This window comes from Ylistrum balloti, unplaced genomic scaffold, assembly GCF_031769215.1.
Source record: "Ylistrum balloti isolate Yb309-2 unplaced genomic scaffold, AGI_CSIRO_Ybal_v1 Utg369566, whole genome shotgun sequence".
Classification (NCBI taxonomy): domain Eukaryota; kingdom Metazoa; phylum Mollusca; class Bivalvia; order Pectinida; family Pectinidae; genus Ylistrum; species Ylistrum balloti.
Window position 1 is genome coordinate 738,025 of NW_026781864.1, and position 23,720 is coordinate 761,744.

At 33.6% G+C, this 23,720-nt stretch overlaps 2 protein-coding genes across 2 annotated transcripts; both read right to left on the reverse strand.

Annotated features, from left to right (window-relative positions):
- Positions 1–7,547: 7,547 nt before the first annotated feature.
- LOC132557104 (monocarboxylate transporter 9-like) lies at positions 7,548–12,790 on the reverse strand. The gene is made up of 6 exons (XM_060221625.1): positions 12,580–12,790; positions 11,629–11,772; positions 10,811–11,242; positions 10,004–10,273; positions 8,444–8,569; positions 7,548–7,768 (listed from the first exon to the last, which is right to left on the reverse strand). The coding sequence occupies exons 1-6, from the start codon at positions 12,788–12,790 to the stop codon at positions 7,548–7,550; spliced, it is 1,404 nt and encodes a 467-aa protein (XP_060077608.1).
- Positions 12,791–18,353: 5,563 nt separating this feature from the next.
- LOC132557203 (uncharacterized) lies at positions 18,354–19,217 on the reverse strand. Its single transcript, XM_060221733.1, has one exon. It carries the CDS (start codon positions 19,215–19,217, stop codon positions 18,354–18,356), a length of 864 nt encoding a protein of 287 aa, XP_060077716.1.
- Positions 19,218–23,720: the final 4,503 nt, after the last annotated feature.

The window sequence follows — 23,720 nt, forward strand, 5'->3', positions numbered from 1 at the left end:
TTGTAATTTTCTAAATATAATGTTCTTATCAAGATTGTATTTTTCGATAATTTTACATTCTAAAATGGCGACCGCTGAAAGCATGTAGTTGCGTGACGTATTTGTGCCACTTTAGTTAGTAGAGAGAATAAGATTATGTACAAACTTATTTTATGCATTGGTCGATATATCTAAAAGTCCCGATTTGTTTTTTGTTATAATTTAATGTTATTTCAGTTTTTTATAAAGTCAAGATTCGTTCTTGTTGAGAATGTGTTATTTACACGTGTGTCGAGAGGAGGGGACGCTTATCAATATCATAAATACACTTTATCTATTCATGATTAAATCGGTGTATAATAGTAAGACGATACACGGTGTCGAGATGAGGGGGTTTATCAATATCATAAATACACTTTATCTATTGATGATTAAATCGGTGTATAATAGTAAGACGATACACGTGTGTCGAGATGAGGGGGTTTATCAATATCATAAATACACTTTATCTATTGATGATTAAATCGGTGTATAATAGTAAGACGATACACGTGTGTCGAGATGAGGGGGTTTATCAATATCATAAATACACTTTATCTATTGATGATTAAATCGGTGTATAATAGTAGGATGATACACGTGTGTCGAGATGAGGGGGTTTATCAATATCATAAATACACTTTATCTATTGATGATTAAATCGGTGTATAATAGTAGGACGATACACGTGTGTCGAGATGAGGGGGTTTATCAATATCATAAATACACTTTATCTATTGATGATTAAATCGGTGTATAATAGTAGGACGATACACTTGTGTCGAGATGAGGGGGTTTATCAATATCATAAATACACTTTATCTATTGATGATTAAATCGGTGTATAATAGTAGGACGATACACGGTGTCGAGATGAGGGGGTTTATCAATATCATAAATACACTTTATCTATTGATGATTAAATCGGTGTATAATAGTAGGATGATACACGTGTTTCGAGATGAGGGAGCGCTAGTTTATTCACATCAATATAATTTTATCTGTATACAAACACTAATTTTCAGATATTATCATTCAAATACAGCATGATTTTGACATTTTCTTTCTTCAGTTTTGGTTTAAGTTATACCCTTAACATTATTGACGAGTTCTAGTAGGACAACACAACTGTATGATACAGTTTGTTCATTATGTGACTGTACCATATCTAGTTCTATCTTTGTATTGAAAGATACTCATCACCTAAGTTCCGTGTGTGTAATGTTTTAGTCAGTAGCCGCTTGTTAGTGTTATTAACATATTTGATGTCAAGAAATACACAATTATTTATATTGATAATTTACCGACTATTATCAGTTACCAATAACGATATTTTTTCCAGTTATTGGTAACCAACTCTACCCCTACTTCGGCGTGTCATCCTATACTTCCAAAAGCGTTAGAATTAGTCTTTATAAACACAAGTCCTTGTCTTGTTCCCTATTTCGGATTTTTATTGTCACTCTCTGATGAATAACGAGATGGTGTAAGTGGATATTTTTATCTAATTAGCTTTACATTCACTATTACGGCCTTTCTGCCTTTTTAACAGACGTCAAAAAGTCAGAATGTGAGAGGAATGGGTACAGCATGAAGTGAAAGTAGATAGCAGAAGGGGGTCATTGATATAATGATACTGTAAACGTACAAATATTAGCGGTGATTTTATTTGAACGCGTTTCATGCTAAAAAGATTTGTTTATGTAGCTATAATTGTAAATGTGCCATTTGATCATAATTTGAATAAAATGGTAGGGCCAAATAAAGTACGTTTAGAGTTCTGTTTTTGAAAACTTTATATTACAAGAAACATTCTGCTTTTTATTACTGTACCGTTTGTTTTGACATTTTGTAAGCCCATTTTTTTGTCCCTGTACTTTAAGAAAGTCTCGATTGATTTTAAATGCGATTGTGACTGATAAGTCTATATACTCTTATTGTTTGTGATATTTTTGAAAAAGTTTGCAGCATTTACAATACCAGTTTTAATCCGTCCACAGGTAACTTACTTTAAACAGTATTAATCCCAAATCTTATATGCATTCTATTTTTTCAATGGCGATCAACTTTGTATTTGTCACTGCAAAATATAAGTATGTATATACATGTTTATAACTTGATATCATTTGTATATACATGATTTTCATTTCATATATGTATTTAGATGAAGTGTGATAATAGATTTGTATTCATCCACTACTGTCTAACTGTATATTGAAAAATCTCAACTTCATAATTGTCTGCTTTATCACGAATTGTGTCAGAATCAAATACATCTATGTTTTGTCCTAAGAAAAAAATGTCTGTTCGTTTAAAGATAATTCGTCTATCTGACAGTTATGAAATAAAAGTTATCTTCTATTTCTCATGGTTTTGAGATATGACAATTTTATTTGATATGCAATTTTCTTAGTGTTCCTAAAGTATCTAATTAAAGATGTACTCCTCTGATGTTTTAACCCGAAGTAAGACATAATTCAATATAAAAGTGAATTCCAACATAATATCGTGGACTTTGGTAGGCTTATACACTATGAGGGCGTGATTCGGTTAATAGCGTCAACAATTTTAACGTTTCCTGGTTACTAAGGGGTTCTCTTGTGTATAACTCTGGAAATCGAAGATAAATTTCAACTAAATTTGGCATGAATTATCACCACAAATCACAGATTTTAAATTCCTGAATTCCGACTTGGTGGATCACTTTCCAGGGTTTTAGGACCAGAAACAAATAATTCATCTTTTTTCTTGATCTTGAATAAAGTGTCTCGTTCGGGGGAAAAAGCACAATGATTCCCTCCTTTTAAATTATGCATTATGTATCATCGAAAATTTCTCTATCCAAATATAAGGTCTTAAAAAAGTTAGATACAAGAATATAGTCAAATTAAGGATTTAATTATTTTTCAAATTATTTCAGTTTTTGGTTGCTGTATAAAAAGCAAGGAATAAAAAAAATCTCATATATATATATGTGTGTGTGTGTGTGTGTGTGTGTGTAACCTAAACTGATCATTGATCAACAGTGACACATATTACTAAAGAACACAATTAACCTAATGTTTGACATAATGAACCCATATCAATGCTGAAAGTAAGAGTCATTTACCAGCATGTCGTTCTTATATATATATAGCTTGCTTTATAGTTTTCAGCTACATAATAATAGAATCACGAAGGAAGGTTTTCTGGTCGTCATAGAGATATTTTTGATAAAAGACTCTATTTCTCTGTGTGATATGGAGGTGGGAATGTGTTATGCTCGTTGGTTTGCCTGTTGGTTCCTTTGTTGTATACCTTGTACTTTATTGACATACTTAGATTACATGGTGGTTGTCGTCGATGATGCAGTAGTCCTTGTAATATTTCCAGTATACACCATGTAAATCTTTTGTTCATATTTTCCCTTGTTTGAGTTTGGATTATGATTCTGTTCACATGTTATTTTCCTTGTAGTTTTCATTCTCAAATAACCATACTCGTTGATATTTATTTATTTTTTTGTTTTTTTTTTTTGTTTTTTTGCTGTTGATGTTTTTTAATCAAAACTACCAGTAATATTTTACTGACGTTTTCTGCTATGTAGTTTTAATGACTATGTCGTGAATTGATTATTTGCAAATCAAGTTTGCGTACATAAGTTAATGCTTTTCACTGTATGCCTAAGTTTTTGTGTGTGTGCATACTATTTTCTACGCTTACAAATCACACTAAAGAAGAAAACACCGTCAAAGCTAGATTAACTAGTAACTGCAGGAATCACTTTATCGAATTCAACCTTTCTGTTTTGTTCGACGAACTGGAAACCAACAACAACGACGTAGACGCCGACGAAGACGACGCCGAACACAGCAACAATAACTTAGTACTGAGTTGCAACAGCACAAATCAGCATAGAAATGTTGAATAAACATCCTTATTACCTTTGGTTTGACATAAAAGTCGAATTTTTCCTGTGATTGCGAACGTAAACAACAAACATACTCTTACACCGAAATATTCATATTTTTTCCACCATTCAACATTATGAGCATTGTTTTAAACATGAGTAATAAAGATTTGTTGTTTATTTATCTTTTTGGTATTATTTTTAGATTAGTTAAAAATATGACGCAGTTTAATTGATTATTTGGCTATACTGTATCTCATTCTTCTTTTCACTTTTTACATTTTTTTTTAAAGATTTTGGAAAGCTCATGAAATCATATTCACCACAGAACTAGATATCGTAGAAAATATTAGGTCATACACAGTGTCATATCGATCAAGAATCCATTAGATAATACACAATGTCATATCGATCAAGAATCCATTATGTCATACACAATGTGATATCGATCAAGAATCCATTAGATCATACACAATGTCATATCGATAAAGAATCCATTATGTCATACACAATGGCATATCGATCAAGAATCCATTATGTCATACACAATGTCTTATCGATCAAGAATCCTTTATGTCATACATAACGTCATATCGATCAAGAATCCATTATGTCATACACAATGTCATATCTATCAAGAATCCATTATGTCATACACAATGTCATATCGATCAAGAATCCATTATGTCATACACAATGTCATATCGATCAAGAATCCATTATGTCATACACAATGTCATATCGATCAAGAATCCATTAGACCATACACAATGTCTTATCGATCAAGAATCCTTTATGTCATACACAACGTCATATCGATCAAGAATCCTTTATGTCATTCACAATGTCATATCGATCAAGAATCCATTAGTCCATACACAATGTCTTATCGATCAAGAATCCTTTATGTCATACACAACGTCATATCGATCAAGAATCCATTATGTCATTCACAATGTCATATCGATCAAGAATCCATTAGATAAAACACAATGTCATATCGATCAAGAATCCATTAGACCATACACAATGTCATATCGATCAAGAATCCTTTATGTCATACACAACGTCATATCGATCAAGAATCCATTATGTCATACACAATGTCATATCGATCAAGAATCCATTATGTCATTCACAATGTCATATCGATCAAGAATCCATTAGATCATACACAATGTCATATCGATCAAGATCAAGAATACACAATGTATGAATCAATTATGTCATACACAATGTCATATCGATCAAGAATCCATTAGATAATACACAATGTCATATCGATCAAGAATCCATTAGATCATACACAATGTCATATCGATCAAGAATCCATTATGTCATACACACAATGTCATATAGACCATACACAATGTCAAGAATCAATTATGTCATACACACAATGTCATATCGATCCATTATGTCATACACAATGTCATATCATCAAGAATCCATTATGTCATACACAATGTCATATCGATCAAGAATCCATTAGACCATACACAATGTCATATCGATCAAGAATCCTTTATGTCATACACAATGTCATATCGATCAAGAATCAATTATGTCATTCACAATGTCATATCGATCAAGAATCCATTATGTCATACACAATGTCATATCGATCAAGAATCCATTATGTCATACACAATGTCATATCGATCAAGAATCCATTAGATCATACGCAATGTCATATCGATCAAGAATCCATTAGACCATACACAATGTCATATCGATCAAGAATCAATTATGTCATACACAATGTCATATCGATCAAGAATCCATTATGTCATTCACAATGTAATATTGATCAAGAATCCATTAGACCATACACAATGTCATATCGATCAAGAATCAATTATGTCATTCACAATGTCATATCGATCAAGAATCCATTAGATCATACACAATGTCATATCGATCAAGAATCCATTAGACCATACACAATGTCATATCGATCAAGAATCAATTATGTCATTCACAATGTCATATCGATCAAGAATCCATTAGATCATACACAATGTCATATCGATCGATCAAGAATCATATCGATCAAGAATCCATTAGATCATACACAATGTCATATCGATCAAGAATCCTTTATGTCATACACAACGTCATATCGATCAAGAATCAATTATGTCATACACAAAGTCATATCGATCAAGAATCAATTATGTCATTCACAATGTCATATCGATCAAGAATCCATTAGACCATACACAATGTCTTATCGATCAAGAATCCTTTATGTCATACACAACGTCATATCGATCAAGAATCCTTCATGTCATACAGAATGTCATATCGATCAAGAATCCTTTATGTCATTCACAATGTCATATCGATCAAGAATCCATTAGACCATACACAATGTCTTATCGATCAAGAATCCTTTATGTCATACACAACGTCATATCGATCAAGAATCCTTTATGTCATTCACAATGTAATATCGATCAAGAATCCATTAGATAATACACAATGTCATATCGATCAAGAATCCTTTATGTCATTCACAATGTCATATCGATCAAGAATCCATTAGACCATACACAATGTCTTATCGATCAAGAATCCTTTATGTCATACACAACGTCATATCGATCAAGAATCCTTTATGTCATTCACAATGTAATATCGATCAAGAATCCATTAGATAATACACAATGTCATATCGATCAAGAATCCATTAGATCATACACAATGTCATATCGATCAAGAATCCTTTATGTCATACACAATGTCATATCGATCAAGAATCCATTATGTCATACACAATGTCATATCGATCAAGAATCCATTATGTTATACACAATGTCATATCGAAAAAGAATCCTAACCACAACTAAAGTCATCGACATCATTTGAACAAAGAAAAACGAAAACATTTCAATAAAAAAATTAAACTGTCTTCCCAAGAAATATTTATAAAGACCGTCAGCCACTTCTGATAGAAAGTTGTACTCCCTGAAATCATGCCGGGCATACATAACCAATCCAAAACACACAAATTGCTATACTAAGTCAAATGCTTTAATATGATGATTACACGCTTACATTGAATTTTAGTTTGATTAAAACCATAAAGATATGTCATTCGGGCGTCATAATGATCTCAGTGGGAAACATTTCCTTATTTGATATAAAGATGGACGTGTTTGAAGCTCGTTAGTAAATATGTTGGTTCTGTTGTTGCATATGCCTTGTGAACAAAATTTTCTTTGCGGGTCTCGTCAAGGAACGAGATGACGCTTATTCGTTAAAAACACCTGGTCTGATCCTTGTGTTTTGGCAAGAGTCATCCTGTAAATATGTTCTTATTTCTTCCCTATTTAATCGAATTTGGAGGCTATTTCGTGGTATGTGGAAGGTAACATTACCGTTTTTACTCACTAACAGACATAGACATAGAACTGCAATTTGGTTTGTAGTTATAAAAAGATAACAAGCAGATATAGTTTGTTTTGATTATAATCATTTTATTTTTCAGTATTTTGTTTTTAAATATTTCACAAAACGCCAAACTATGGTGGGAATTTTCTAATAACACGTAACAAAGTCAACAAAACTCAAAGGTTCTCTCCGATTGCCCACAATGACATTCGTGTCGTGCCAACAGCTTTATTTCAAGAATGAATCAGTCCACTGTTATAGTGTATACGGATGGTTCGATCATATCTGTTCTGTACTTTTTCTGTGTTATCTCTGATGTTTTAGCTAGATTAAAAGTGGCGTTTCTATTTCTTTCCCATCGTGAAATCCGCCTTAATGGAAGACAGATTAAGCCACCTAGTCCAAGAGTGATCCCAGCGAAGTAGAAAGTCATGTCATAGTTACCACTGATATCAGCCAACGCTCCTTGAAAGTGAAATAAAAAAGACTAAATTAACGTTTTGTTACATGTTTAACAAGAGCAGTTTCGTAAATTTATCTTGTATTTAATCTTAAATAATATCTGCAAAGATACTATAAGAGTTCATTACTTGGGAGGATTTGAATAATTATTGACCAATCATGGACATTTTTATTAAAGAAATGCAAAGGAAACAAAACTGGGGTTAATGTCTGCGTCACTTGATTGTGCTTTTCTAAAAGCTGAATAGCTTTATTTCAACAAATCAACAAATAGCCTGTATGCAACAGAATAAGTCTTATCAGATAAGCCAATTTCCGATGCTGTTTTCCCATGCGTTTGCGAATATGTCCTTGTTGTAATATATCCTGAAGCGTTTTTCATTGGCTGCATCACACATCGATGGTGATGTCACAATACTGACAATGAAATAAAGTCGTAAGTTAATAATAACACAACAAAATGGCTGCCCCGTTTGATTTTGACATCTAACATTTTACTTCAAAACCTGCCATAATGTGAAATTTATCAGGTTTGACTTAAAAATTTTGTAGTACATTTTTAATCTATGATTTTATGAAACTCGTCTCGCAAAAATAAACACTTCTAAATTTGGTTTCATCAAATTTTGCATGAAATGAAGAGCCTTTATGATCCTATGTAGGTAACAGATAGATTACCTGCGATAGGTGACCCAACAAACGTGGATAGTCCCATGCTCAGCCCTGTCAATCCAAACGAACTGTTGAGTCTTTGTATTCCAAGTAATTCTGCCAGCAGTATACTTCTTAGAAGGATAAAGGTAGCTGTGCGAACATAAATCAATTATAATGCAGTGCATAATGATACACAAACACAATGTTTCTAAAAAAAAAGCAAAAAAATAATATAATTTTGATATAGAGGAAATCATAAAATTGATTTACATTTCATGCCAACACAAGCAAATGCTTCACGTTCGAATTTGACCCTATACGAATGATATAATGATTACGGCTCAGAAACACATTACTCCGAAAACAACAAGAAAATACCAACATATTAACAAAATCATAATCCAAACACGACTTTAATAAAATCTTGATGTCACCGGGGTGTGGTTGGGTATATATATATAGATACAAATCACTCTGATTTCAAATTTGTTCGATGATTTATTTCTGAAGGGAAAAAAAACCTGAAAAGACAAGACAAACATTTAGACTCCAAGCCTCTTTCGAAACAAACACTCACCAATCACGAACGCGCCGGATACAATCAACTTCCACAGCATTGTCAACTTACCAGGCTTCACTGGCCCCTTTCTGAAGGGAAAAAAACCAGGCTTCACTGGCCCCGCACCATACGAAGTGATACGTATAGTATATGTGTATGATATATGATCTTGCTGGACCGCTCGCGCTGACGTCCAGCAGTAGAGTGTCAGGACAGAGAGAGACAGATAGAAAGAAAACCAAAGGAAGTGACGTAAACAGGTGTGGAGAACTCAATTAGCATGCAGTACAAATGCAGGTGTTAGAAGTGCTGAGTTGCGTTCACGTTGAAGTCCATGTCACGTCGGACTAGTTCGGCCACATACCACACATTCCACTGGACAATACATGAGACGTAAACAACATGTCACGTGTACATATACTTAGTAACGTCACGTGCACATTCACAAAACAGTAACAAGGACATTTACAATATGATACCTGAGTATGCATCTATGCTACATTGTTATTAAAATACCACATGTGGACACATGGGTTACATTGACAAAAAGATAGATCTACTCGGCGACGCCTGAAAAAAGGACAATGAGTAAAAATTAGGAAGTGTAAGCGTCTTCTGCTTGATCGATGACAACCGCTATGTAAATGTTGGTAAATCTTAATAAGTAATGTCATGTTCTCAAATGAGAACAAGGTACACAACAAACGGAACCATCAGGCAAACTAAGTTCACAACCACATAATTGTAACGCCAAACTCCTTGCCTTTCTTAGAAAAGAAAAGAGAAATGTGTTCTTTCAGTATATAATTTGGAATGGTAGTGAGTAGAAAAAAAAACAAATGTCCTTACAGAAGAAATTATTTTCAGAAGAGGGTGTTAAAGATTGTAAGGAAGCTTCAATTGAAGTAGCCCCCCTCTTTGGGTTTTGTGAAACGTAACAAGATTTAGATGAAATATCAAAAGTTCAGCTGATATCATGAAGAACCAGACTTTTATTTCAGTTTGCAATGAAACGTTTACCTTACCGATAACAAATCCAAACACAACTGAGTAGATCGCTAGCGTAGCAAATGTAGTGTAGAATGGCACAAAACATGTAGATATCCCCCCAATCAAGAGGGCAATGTTGTTTATAATAAAGCTATTGGCCCATGGCTTGTCCGCTATGAACCCAATCACAACACGTGTTACAGTGCTAGACACTCCCATGAATACAATCAGCAATGCTCCTTCATCGGTAGACAGGTTGACGTCATTAGCCCAAACAGGAATGAAGTTTGAAGGGATGAAAAACCCTGGAATAAAAATATAAACCTGCTAACCCTAGTAGATATTTAAACATCTATTAAATGTTTTGTACTTATCTGTCCGGGTTTTTGGTCACACGTTACAAAATCTTTTTGAAATATTGTCTTCAAATGTAACTTCAAGATCTCTTGTCTTTGTTGTAACAAGTTTATTGGCCTAGACAGGTTTAATTTTAAGTCCTAAGCGCAAACGCAAATACGGAAGTGCTTAAGAAATAACGATTTATTAGTCAAAACAGAACAAAGTCTTCTTATCACACCAGTTGCCAGAGGTGAACGTTTTGAATTTTATTTTTTAGTTGGAAGCTTAACATGAAAGCGTTATGAAAACACTGATCAAATGTGTAACAAAAACGCCTCGAAGATGTTGTAGAATCGCTGCCAAAAACTACGAAATAACTTTTCGCATAAGCACAAACAAAATGCTTGCTGGAACATGTAATAAAAGAATCTCAGCCTTTTGTCAAACAAAGTATCAAAGTTTTGAAATTATCTTATTTTTTCTAAGTGGAAAAGTACACATACCAAACATGACGAAAAAGCAGGATATCCCATACAACATCATGGTGGGACTTTTAAGAAGTGTAAAGTCAAACATGTCTTTCATCGCCAGGCATATTTGATGGCAACATCTGTTTGAGTTCTTCTCAGCAGCTCCAACAATTTTATCATTTTCAATTTGAGATTTTTTAGTTTTCAAAACGTTTTTGTTAAAATGGATTTTTGATGATCTGAAAGACGAAGAAACGACAATTCCATTGAGAAGGATAGCTGACATAATCCACAGAGTACCTTTCCACCCGTATGTTTCCAACAGAAATTCACACAAGGGCGCAAATGCAAAACCGCCAACTCCAGCACCACAAACTGCTATTCCTGTGGCCAGTGCTCTTCGTTTTTCGAAATATTCACTAATTATCACGATTGACGGTAAGTAAAAGAGGCCAAATCCGATACCTTTATTGAAAAAACGAATGCTAAGTTATCAAAAATAAATGTTTTTTCGGATTTTATTACTTTGTATATTAAATTGCGCGAAATGAATTATTTTCTAAAGAAAAATGTCCAGTTGTTACAATACATATACATTTCATATTTTAGCATTTACCCCCTGCCTGTGTTGGAAGAAGAAAATTGACTATAACACCAGCAGTCTTATAGAAAAAGTTTGAAATTTTCTTATGAAAGATCGGTGTCGTGTATTTTCAGTCGAACACATTTGTAGACAACGGACGGAAATATGATCATAAGGAAAGCACTATTCAAAATGGAAACATTTAACATGATTTGTACATAATGTCGACAAATACTTAAATTATAGGCTATGTTAAAAATGCGTGTACCTCCAACAATACTGTAGAAGAAGATCATCACGTCCAGATTCGGCGAAAATGATGACAGGAAAAGTCCAACGCTTACGATGAATGCTCCACTTCCGGAAACTATCCTACAGCCATACTTGTTTACTAAGGCACTTGCAAAAGGACCTAAGATACAGCAGGTATAGTTACCTGAGGTACAGTTGAATTTCAGATAGTTTAAAATAAGTTGAAATAAAAGTTATCAACATAACGCATACTTATTACTAAATGGATTTCTTAAAAAAATATATCCTGAAAATTATCAATTATCTTATAGATATGAATGCTTTGATTAAACGATTGCAACGTTATCGTTTCACGGTACACGTAGAACGAGGTCAACAGTTCCTGAATATATCGATTTTCTTTTAACACTTTCAGCAAACATGTTGTAGGAATATTCTTCAAAAATGATTGCATGGTCGATAGTATAACATGTTTTTCATCATTGAAATTTTGTAATTTTCACATTGAAAGAAAGAATTACAAGGACAATTGGAGAAAACAACGTTCCCCGTTGGAAACAGGATTGCAGGGGTTTGTTAAATTGCTAAAATGCCTTTCTTGTAGACAAGTGGGTTCGATTTCCAGATCAGACGTGAAATATATTCTGTCACCGGCTTGCCACATGGGATTTCTATGGATACTTGTGTTTCCCTCCACAGAAAGGTCTCTTCTACGCTTTAATTTTGACCAGCAAGAGTGATTAACTTTACTTCATATTGTTTTACAGTAGTTGTAAAATAAAATTGTTTCGATACAATGACGCTGGGTACATAATATGGTTATATCTTATGTTCATGAGAAATTGCTATCGTTTTGTTATCTCAGTAAGCCTTTCTGAGTAATCTTTAGTGACCCTTGAACTGTGCAATATATAAATACTAGTTTTGCATATGTCATGAGTTTCAAAATGATTAATTCCGTTCTTACCAAGTATGAAAAAGTTTCCAAACATCAGTGAGTGCAGCATCTGTGTCTTTCCTTTACTTTCACCAAAATATCTAAGGAATTCCGGGAAGAAAATTCCGAATGTAAAACTCACTCCTTCTACCAACAAGCTAACAATGAAGGACGAAAATGTGACCACCCAACCCACTCCACCGTCAGGTACGTGGGCTGGCCTTTGGTGCTGATATACCATGTCAGCTAGGGACAAGTCTCTACTTCTACCTATATAATCAACATAGAAATGTTCTTTAATGTTAAGGTAACGTGCTATTTTTTCACTTTGATTTATATTTACATGCAAATACCAAAGTTACGATCAGGAGACTAGTATAACATCGGACATTCTCATTATGCATGTGTAAATACATAAGATAAGGTCACAAACTTGTGGTAACCAAGCTGGTCCTGGTAGCACTATTGTCGACATTGACTAATATATACCCTTACTTGTACTCGCTTCGGGTTTTTTGTCCCTCATGAAGTGCAACTAATTATAATAAACGATTTCAACAGAAGCTGCACGGTAACCGTAATTAGACATAATGTTAAATAAATGTCATCATCTGGTTGTCTCAAGGCCAATTTCAAAAGAAAGTCACCCTTTGTTTCAAACAATAATCATGAAATTATATTTTTGACTTTGAATGGCAAATATGGTCATTACACTCACTTGACTGTAAAGAAGATCATTTGCACAAACACTTACATTGGAAGAGTAGAATAAAATGATTAAAAAATGTTTTCATTGTCAAACACGGATTTCTGTATACAAACATTGCTTTATGTAAATGATATGTAATATTGTTTGGTGATATTGGTAAAGATGAGGTACAAAATACAGAATTAAAAAACTTACTAAAGATGATATAAAACTGCAATCAACCACAAGCTACTCATTAGTAATTCACTTGTTAAATATAACGTAAATATAACGACCTGAATACGTATGCGTTCTGAATGATTTCATTTAGTGTTTGCGTTTTGTAATATAACCTAAAATATTCAAAACCTATCTAAAACGTTTGTCATTGCTATTACGGTGGTCAAAATATGTTTACTGGAGCAGAACTCAGACTGTCCTGAACAATAGAAGATTTTGTACTGAGCAGACACAAATAACCCCATATGTAAGAAACACCGATAGTGACATTTTGTCTTTTATCGCTACTCTTCTCACATCCATACTATAGAACACGGTCACGGGATGCCACAGTCCGATAATATATGCGGTTACAAAATATACTTATTTTGGAAGAGAGTATAAGCAACTGATTCCATCGTCGAGGAACCATATAATATTTAGCACAACAAGGTGATCGGTTAAAGCTCATGTGATACACACATGACTCACAAAAGGAGGCTAGTATAACATAGTTCATTCTTATTCTGCATGTGTAAGTACATAAGATAAGGTCACAAACTTGTGGTAACCAAGCTGGTCCTGGTAACACTATTGTCGACATTGACTAATATATACCCTTACTTGTACTCGCTTCGGGTTTTTTGTCCCACATGAAGTGCAACTAATTATAATAAACGATTTCAACAGAAGCTGCACGGTAACCGTAATTAGACATAATGTTAAATAAATGTCATCATCTGGTTGTCTCAAGGCCAATTTCAAAAGAAAGTCACCCTTTGTTTCAAACAATAATCATGAAATTATATATTTTTGACTTTGAATGGAAAATATGGTCATTACATTCACTTGACTTTAAAGATCATTTGCACAAACACTTACACTTGAAGACGAGAATAAAAATGATTAAAAAAATCCAGTCGAATGATTTTATTGTCAAACACGGATTTCTGTATACAAACTGGTAAAGATGAGATACAAAATACAAAATTTTAATACTTACCAAATGTGATATCAAACTGCAGTCAACTACAAGCTACACCATAGTAATTCACTTGTAAATAATAAGCATTGTCAGGATTATGTAGTCACCTGAATACGTATGCGCTCTAAATAATTTTGTTTACTGTGTGCGTTTTGTGATGTAACCTAAAACTATTCAAAACCTATCTAAAACGTTTGTCATTGGTATTACGGTGGTCTAAATATGTTTACTGAAGCAGAAACCAGACTGCCTTGAACAATAGAAGACTGCGTGATGTTTTAAACATTTTATTTAATTATACATATACATACAAACATTTGAGAAGAAATTCAATAAGTCCTACTCAGAAAGATAAGAGGTACCTCCTTTGTGTGTTAGGTGCCAATTTATTACTATCACTATCTAATGACTATGTTGTATGGTAACGTACTTTATCTTGTACCACTGTAATGTTATTTGTGGGAGAGGATTTAAATAGGCTCTGCCTAATGTCGAATCCTTGATCATATATGTATAAATAAGTCAATAAAATTGTCTGAAATTGAAATAAGAGCATCCATCCATTTTGTACAGCCGCTGACACACTGGAGCATTTTTGGATGTGTCTTAACTGCTAACAGTTATTTTCCTTAAACATCAATATAAATCATGCAAACATCATAATGTTTGGTCAAAATATCTCACACTTATAACCGTAATCAATTAAGAGTGTTTCACATTGATGCAAACAAAGTCATATTTGCTGACAAATGAATACTTTTTGTATGTTTACTAATTTCATTAGCTCCTACAGTAAAGTCTTGCAGCACTGAATGCTGGGGAGGAGAGGGTATCTCTTGGCGACAGTTCTAGGTAAGACCGTGTAGTGGATTTACATTTCGACGCAATGTAACATTACCTGAAAAATTGTCATTTTGAATCTTTGATATCCTACAAGCTGTTGAATTGACAAGACACAACTGTTGAATTGACAAGACACAACAGTTGAGTTGACAAGACACAACAGTTGAATTGACAAGACACAACAGTTGAGTTGACAAGACACGACAGGTGAATTGACAAGACACAACAGTTGAATTGACAACACACAACAGTTGATTTGACAAGACACAAAAGTTGAATCGACAAGACACAACAGTTGAATTGACAAGATACAAAAGTTGAATCGACAAGACACAACAGTTGAATCGACAAGACACAACAGTTGAATTGACAAGACACAAAAGTTGAATCGACATGACACAACAGTTGAATTGACAAGACACACAACAGTTGAATTGACAAGATACAAAACTGAAAATAAATCTATAGTTATCAGTGAGGTTCACTTTGTCGTACTTGATCTTCAATCTTCTATCGATATTTATTAAATTTAGAAATTCATACTTTGTTATTATCATAAATCACATGAAAAGTTTGTATTACAATATTCGTATGGTGCTGTCATGGTCATAGATATGTGTAAGCCCTTCGCGACGGTTCCGAAATGTAACTGTTTTAAGAACCATTCAGTAACATTTTCTGTCAAAGTTGCTATATATATCTGAGGACCAGTCCTTAACGTAAACACGATTGCTTCCTTTGTTTTTGTTAATATTATAGGGCGATGAGCATGAATGATAAAAAGCGGCTGTTATCGATGTGTCGACCTGACAAATATATACCATAGACTGCTTAGATATTTCTATATGAGCAACATGTCACAGCATATCCAAAATTCAACAGTTCGTTCAATTTCGTGAAGGGCTCACAATTATTTATGACCATGATAGCACCATACAAATATTGTAACACAAAAAAATTGAGTATATCTGAGTTTCGCGAGGTACTTGTCACGGTCAGATTATATTCATAAACCAATGAGTTTGTAGCTTAAAGAGAGCACCTACCTTTCGAGGCCGTCTAGGTCTGCCATCTTGAAAAGACCATACCTTAACAGGTACAAGTGATAATGGTGTGTCTTGTAGTTTTTACCTTATAGCTACTCTTATGTAACTTCATAAAGTCCATGCACCTTTCAATTCAAATTTCGAATTAGATAAAGTAATGCCATATTATGAATTGAACTGCATCATTCAATTGTTTCTTCCTCTCATTTGGCTTCTCCGGGACAAATATTGTACAACGATTTCTACCACTGAATTGTATTATAGGACCTGAAGAAGCCCTTGTGAAACTGTTCAGCTAGGTAAGTAATGTCATCATGAGCTTGTCCAATGGACTGTTATTGGGTCCTACCCACCCTGTATATCTTTCAGTATCCAGACAAGAGGACTTGGAACTAAGTATTCACTAAATGGACGACATGATAGCGTTGTCTGTAAAGCTTCTCCTTGACTTAAGTAAATATTTCAATACATTATGGAGGGTAAATTATCCAAGTCATTCTGAAGATGGTAGTTGCCTTAAGATCTAGGTAGTTGGGGGTTGGGGTGTTCCTGGATCAAGGTATAAGATTCAATCTCTTTTATCCATTTTTCAAATTTCCAGAACTACTTATTTGAAAAATCATTGTGTTGAGATACCAGTATGGAGCTAGTATATCTCCCGATCTTCATTTTGACCTTTCGGTTTCCATAGTCGTCTCCTTTTAATCACAATTACGGCAGACCATGATCAAGTTACTGGACGCTTTATCTGGAGGCACGATAACATACCTGTCACGCAAACATTGAAATGTGGATTTAATATCAGGATCGGGAAGCGCTGACCCGTGTCTTGTTTTCATGTTAAATTTCAAGCGTCTATTTTTTTTTTTACGAATGATGGATCGAGTGGATTTAACTTACTCAAGAAGCGAATCCAACACAGGATGATCTCTTTCACCCATTCTCTGACATGGGTTTCAACAGAATCCATAGGTATCATGTTTTTTTTTTCCAGTTAACGGACAGGGGTGCACTATATTTAGGACCCTTCATGAAAAGCTCCGTCGTAGCTTAAATATTTTGGATAATGCTTAATATGTTTCCCCTGTTGGACCACGGTTATGAGCAGGGTTGGAACAAGCTGATGGCAGAGCAGTTCTTCGGTCATCTACAAATCATGTTGTTGCAGAGTAGTTGCCAAGTTCGGATGCGATGCGATTAAAGTAATGAATAAGAAACTGTCGTTCTTGTAGAAGTGGAGTCGCCTCCCTTGGTCCTCATAATTTCTTTTCTGCTGTTATCGTGATATCATGTGAAAGTTTGGGTGCAGGTCGTTTTTTAAACATTGAAGGTGAACGGATATTTTGCTTTTGTGAAGACTGATGGGACATTCAACAGAGGATCATATCGCTGCTTCAAAAAATAGGTAGATAGCCAATAAATTCAACAACAAAGAAATTAATATACATTTATTAGATATATATATTTATATACATATATGTATAAATGTAACGAACGAAAATATAAAGGATTTTACAGGAGTTTTCCTTTCATACAGATTTTTGAGTCTTTGATTGATTGATTGATTGATTTTTTTGCGAGCCCGTGAATAAATGTAAGAATCATCTATTGCATGTTATGCTTAACTTGTCTTCTTAATGTCAATTTGAAGAAATATATTTACTTTGAAAAAATAGATCGATGAATAAAAATCTTTTATTACATAACTTATAAAAGTTACATTTTGACAGGGTTTTAGGTAAAAACTGAAATCGAACAGCGGAAGCGGTTTTCGACGCAGCCAATGAAAAGCGTTCCAGGTTACATTACCCTAGTGACTACTACATGGATGAACTAACTCGGAGATCTGGATTATCTATTTAAAAAAATGAAAGGTATTATACAACACATAATATCACAAAAAGGTTAGAGCCCCGGCATTAATATTTTTTAATCAACTGAAGTACTTCATGATGTAGCATACTACGTCCGTGTACAGTGTGTAGAGTTATTGCTCAACCTCTGTACCTCAGTTTACCGTATTCTAAGCCCTTTCTATCCCACTTTTCACCGTATAAAACCATTCTGCCCCACTGTTCACAGTATCCTTTGCCATTTCTGACCCTTTGTTCACAGTATCCTTAACAATTTCTGCCCATCTGTTTACAATATCCTTTGCCATTTCTGCCCCTCTGTTCACAGTATCCTTAACAAATTCTGCCCTTCTTCTCACAGTATCCTTTGCCATTTCTGACCCTCTGTTCAAAGTATCCTTAACAATTTCGGCCCCTCTGTTTACAATATCCTTTGCCTTTTCTGACCCTTTGTTTACAATATCCTTAACAAGTTCTGCCCCTCTGTTCACAATATCCTTTGCCATTTCTGACCCTCTGTTTACAATATCCTTAACAAGTTCTGCCCCTCTGTTCACAGTATCCTTTGCCATTTCTGACCCTCTGTTTACAATATCCTTAACAATTTCTGCCCCTCTGTTCACAGTATCCTTTGCCATTTCTGACCCTTTGTTTACAATATCCTTAACAAGTTCTGCCCCTCTGTTCACAGTATCCTTTGCCATTTCTGACCCTCTGTTTACAATATCCTTAACAATTTCTGCCCCTCTGTTCACAGTATCCTTTGCCATTTCTGACCCTCTGTTTACAATATCCTTAACAATTTCTGCCCCTCTGTTCACAGTATCCTTTGCCTTTTCTGACCCTCTGTTTACAATATCCTTAACAATTTCTGCCCCTCTGTTCACAGTATCCTTTGCCATTTCTGACCCTCTGTTTACAATATCCTTAACAATTTCTGCCCCTCTGTTCACAGTATCCTTTGCCATTTCTGACCCTCTGTTTACAATATCCTTAACAAGTTCTGCCCCTCTGTTCACAATATCCTTTGCCATTTCTGACCCTCTGTTTACAATATCCTAAGCCCCTTCTCCATATCTGAAACATCCTCCTCCTATGAAAATAAGCAGTATAGAAAAATAACATTGAGCTCACTACGGCTAACCCAAATATTTAAACATTTTCTCCACTACTAGATAGCCCCTCCCTTCCTCATGGCCACATGTTTCCTCGTCGTATAATGTACAACTATATGTATAGCTGATATTTTCTATCAATATTAGTCTAAATATGGGTCTGAATATGATCACAGTGAAATCTGGTCAATAACAAGACTTGTTATCGATTAAAATCACTTTTATCGATTTCTTATCGATACGCCGAGCTTTAACAATAATAATAGACTTTGATAGTTAAAGGAAATAATCATCATGATTAGTGAAGGAACATAAAAAAATGCTAGACAAAATAAAACATATTACAAGATAAAATTACTAGACTAATTAGAACACACTTTAGAAACATATAACAGAGGGTATTTGTTAAAACTATCATAGAAAACACTAACTACTAGTGAATTTAATTCGTTCGACCAGAGACATACATAACATATATACGTCTCTGGTTCGACAAATGATAAATTCCTTTATATATACACACACAATGCTGTTTGTTTATATAACAAAACAAAAACTCTCAATAAAGTTATAAAGCATAACTTCAAACTTTCAAAAATTGTTCTAAAACGAAATTTAAATAATCCAAAAATGTTGAATAAGTTGGTCTCGTGAAAGGTCGATATTTCACACATGCTTTACCCGACTTATTATACTTGGTTTAATATGTAAAAAAAGGTTTTGAATAATAATGGGTCTTCTGCTTCGTACCAATAACAACAGTGTTGGCTTTGGAAAAGTCACGTGATCCTTCGTGTCAACTTAATTATTGTAATTATAAGACTTAGTTAAATTGCCCACAACCGTTTACCGATTAATATCTTACGTAACATCTGCATGTTAATTGGATGATGCGTATCTCTGATTGCCATATTTTTTTAAATCCCCTACAAGGCAGTTTTGGTTGATAGTAGATATAGTCTATTGCCTGTAAGTGGTATCAGTTCCAACAGGTAAATGTGCCTTTAAAACTCCACCTGTTGACACTAAGCAACTGGTATTACCTGTATTTTCAATGTTATTTCCTAGTATATCTTTAAGTGTTTTTCTCGAGTACTTTCTTGTTTAACAATTAAATTATCATAATTAAGAACAATGCAATATCTATGATGTACTTAATTACTTCGTGCAATATTAGTTAAATTGCAGGTAATTTCATCTTTATATTATAATGATATAAGAAATGTGTTAAGGAGTAGTGTTTATCCATCAAAAATAATGATTTAAGCTATTGATATATGCTAAAGGGTTGAGAGACGTCAAACTTAATTATTCAGTAATTTTCGTCAAAAATCATTTATATATTTAGTTTAATACCTCAATCACGTGAAGATATGTTATGAGAAATACAGGTAAATCTCGGGTAATAATTCTGATAGGAAAAGGCAGTTTATATGAAACAATACATATTTGTCTGGTCATTGTTTCCTAAAACAACACCATCTATTGTTTTTAAAAAAAATGTTGGCACTGGGGAACACCCCATTGACTTATTACAGGTAAACTTTCGTCTCAAGACATCACCGCGCGCTTGACATCCATTTTTATAACAACCTGAATTGATGTCGATTATTGCGAAGGCCCAGAGAAGGATAAGACGTCACGCCCAATGTACATATTTTATATTTTCCAGCACAGATTTGATACGACTTATTTACCCAAACATGATTTTGGACAATGATCAACATCACAAAGTAGTACACGGTATTGTGTGTGGACTTACTGGATGACACTGCCGTGTGGATTCCTATCAGGTTTACTTAAGTATATATGGATCATTTGAATATTGGTATAGATCATATGAAACAGGTCGGTATTCTCATCCTTTGATTCCTTTACAAGATCGAATATGTTTTTTGTGTTCATCTAATGTTGAAGACAAAAACTTAATTTTTTACTTAATTTTGTATATAAGCAGACATAAGCAGTAACTCATATAGCTAAGCTATTACTCTCAACCTGTCCTTTTTGGATCTCAAGAATACTTGCAAATTTTATAATGACAAGTCTTTGTATACAAATGCTTCAGCTGCTACACTGCATTACATCTACTGTAGGCATCTACGTTTTAATTTCACATAAACTATCATGTACATCGCTGAAGTTTTTATAATGTAACACAGGCTTCAAATATTTTTAATTTGTTCATACACAGTATTGAAGTTTTTTTTTATCAATTTTAGGTACAATATTACAGTTTTTTAGCGTTTCATAGCCAATTTTGACCGGATATCGGTATCTATGTGTATTTAACTTAGGATTTTTTAAAAAAAATTTAGTTTGAAGATTGATCATCAAAACTACTAATATAATATTTAATAAAACTGGAATAAATAAAAAAAAATCGATATTTGAGATATTGGTGGTAATCTGATATGACTGAAAAGCTGATTACAGATGATAGATCCTTTATTGAACTATATAATTGTCATTAATTTAATAAAACATAACAAACAATTAGATACATGTTCTTAGAATGATCACTATGTGTGCATTTGAAATCAATAACCTAAAACAGCTCTTCTCAGATTTGAAAGTTAAAACGACAGTTAGTATTTGTAAGCTTTAAATCGTCTATCAAACATAACATATTCGTAATTTTTCATATTAATTTTTGTTTTACAATCAAAATCAAATAGAACATATAGACTACAGCAAAGCATCGCATAATACTTATTTGATAACCATTACAGTCTACATGTTCTGGAGTATTACTTCTCTGTTTACACTCAGGTGTAAACACTCAGGTGTAAACACACAGGTGTAAACTACATCAAAATGTCTATATAAATTTCCGAATGTAAGTAAATACTAGACATATTTCAAATCTAACATTTCTGAAATCTTGAATGTTTCACGTAGTTTAAGCAGGAAAAAACACATATCACTCTGAAAATTTATCTAGTTTGCATGTAATTCTGTATCTGCTTTTGAAATAATATTTATTCATTTTGGGGCATTTGAAATTATTTTTCGTTGTACTATTTTGTTATATTTTTTAACATCTTATATAATTTTCATAGATTGTATGGTAAAAACTGAAGTCATCAACTTACGTTTTAGTATTTTTTCTAACACGCAACGATAAATCATTTATAGATGTAAGAAATGATAAAATATCTCTAACTTAAAGGTTCACCATGTGTAAAGGGTATTTGTTTCCGTCAAAGTTCCTGACAAAGATCATTTTTGTGTTCCATACGAACGATAAAATTTAAAACAAAATATAAACCGTCGTTATATCCGTATGATTTAGTTCTTATTTCAACAAAACAGTAATATCCAGAGTAAAAATATTATCCAAAGATTAAATCCAGTCATTCTGAATGCATAGCAATGAAATAAAAAAAATGCGATTTGCAAAAAAAATGCCGAAAAGGGAATATTAACAATTTGGTATTTTTTTTAAGAAAAAAAGTGAGTTATACGGACATGATCTGGTGACATATAAACTTTATCAATTTAAAACAAAAGTTACGTGTCACTGATGTGTACATACAGAGTCCAGAATAAAACGAAGTTCAAGCTTTAGCTGTTTATATAGGGGTCACGCTGGTAGTTCCCGCATTGTCGCCGGGGAAAGGCTGATAAGTAGGTGGAGGAATGTACTGTCCTTGAAACGTAGGCTGTTGCATTTGTATGTTCACTGTGCAAAACGAAAGAAGAATACACAGATGTATTTATAAAACGAAAGTGAAAGTATAATTATACAGAGGTACGTGTATTTATAAAACGAAAGTAGAATTATACAGAGGTAGTTATTAAACGAAAGCGGAACCACACAAAGGTATTTATGAAGCGAAAGTAGATTTACACATAGGTATTTCTATTAAACAACAATTTATTTTTTGACAATTTATGATTGATTCATATTTGTTTTTTTCGTAAAAGCAGTCTCAATTGAAGCAGCCATTTTCCGTTTAACTGACCAAGAAAAATAAAGACATACAGAAAAGCAGCACCGAATAGTTCCGACAATCTACCTGCAAATTCTGCAACGATGGGCATTAAGACAATGTTTGATACGATTTAGAACAGGGTGTGCACTGGGTATGAATCATACATCGGTCTAAATATATTTTTTCTGCTAATTTAAATAAGTGCCAATGTCATTCAATGTTGTAAACTCAGCTTGTCCACTCGTTTACCACAGCAACTTCACTATTGAGATTATTTCCTCTAACCTTATTCTTGTGAACTTTGCCGCCAATTTAGCGAAAGTAAAGGTTTTGGTAGTCATACCGAGAGAGTTAAGTTTTTGTCAGTTATCACGAGAAGGTTAAGGTTTTGGTAGTTATCTCGAGATGGTTTAGGTTTTAGTAGTTATCACGAGAAGGTTAAGTTTTTGGTAGTTATCACGAGAAGGTTTAGGTTTTAGTAGTT

Bases quoted from the DNA above. Each gene is read 5' to 3' on its own strand.
- LOC132557203 (XM_060221733.1), bottom strand. From the start codon at position 19,217: ATGGCAAAGGATATTGTGAACAGAGGGGCAGAACTTGTTAAGGATATT.
- LOC132557104 (XM_060221625.1), bottom strand. From the start codon at position 12,790: ATGGTATATCAGCACCAAAGGCCAGCCCACGTACCTGACGGTGGAGTG. The intron at 8,570-10,003 runs GTAAGGTAAACG...ATGTTCGCACAG, and splicing joins TGTGTTTGGATTTGTTATCG to CTACCTTTATCCTTCTAAGA. The intron at 7,769-8,443 runs GTAATCTATCTG...TTCACTTTCAAG, and splicing joins TGTTGGGTCACCTATCGCAG to GAGCGTTGGCTGATATCAGT.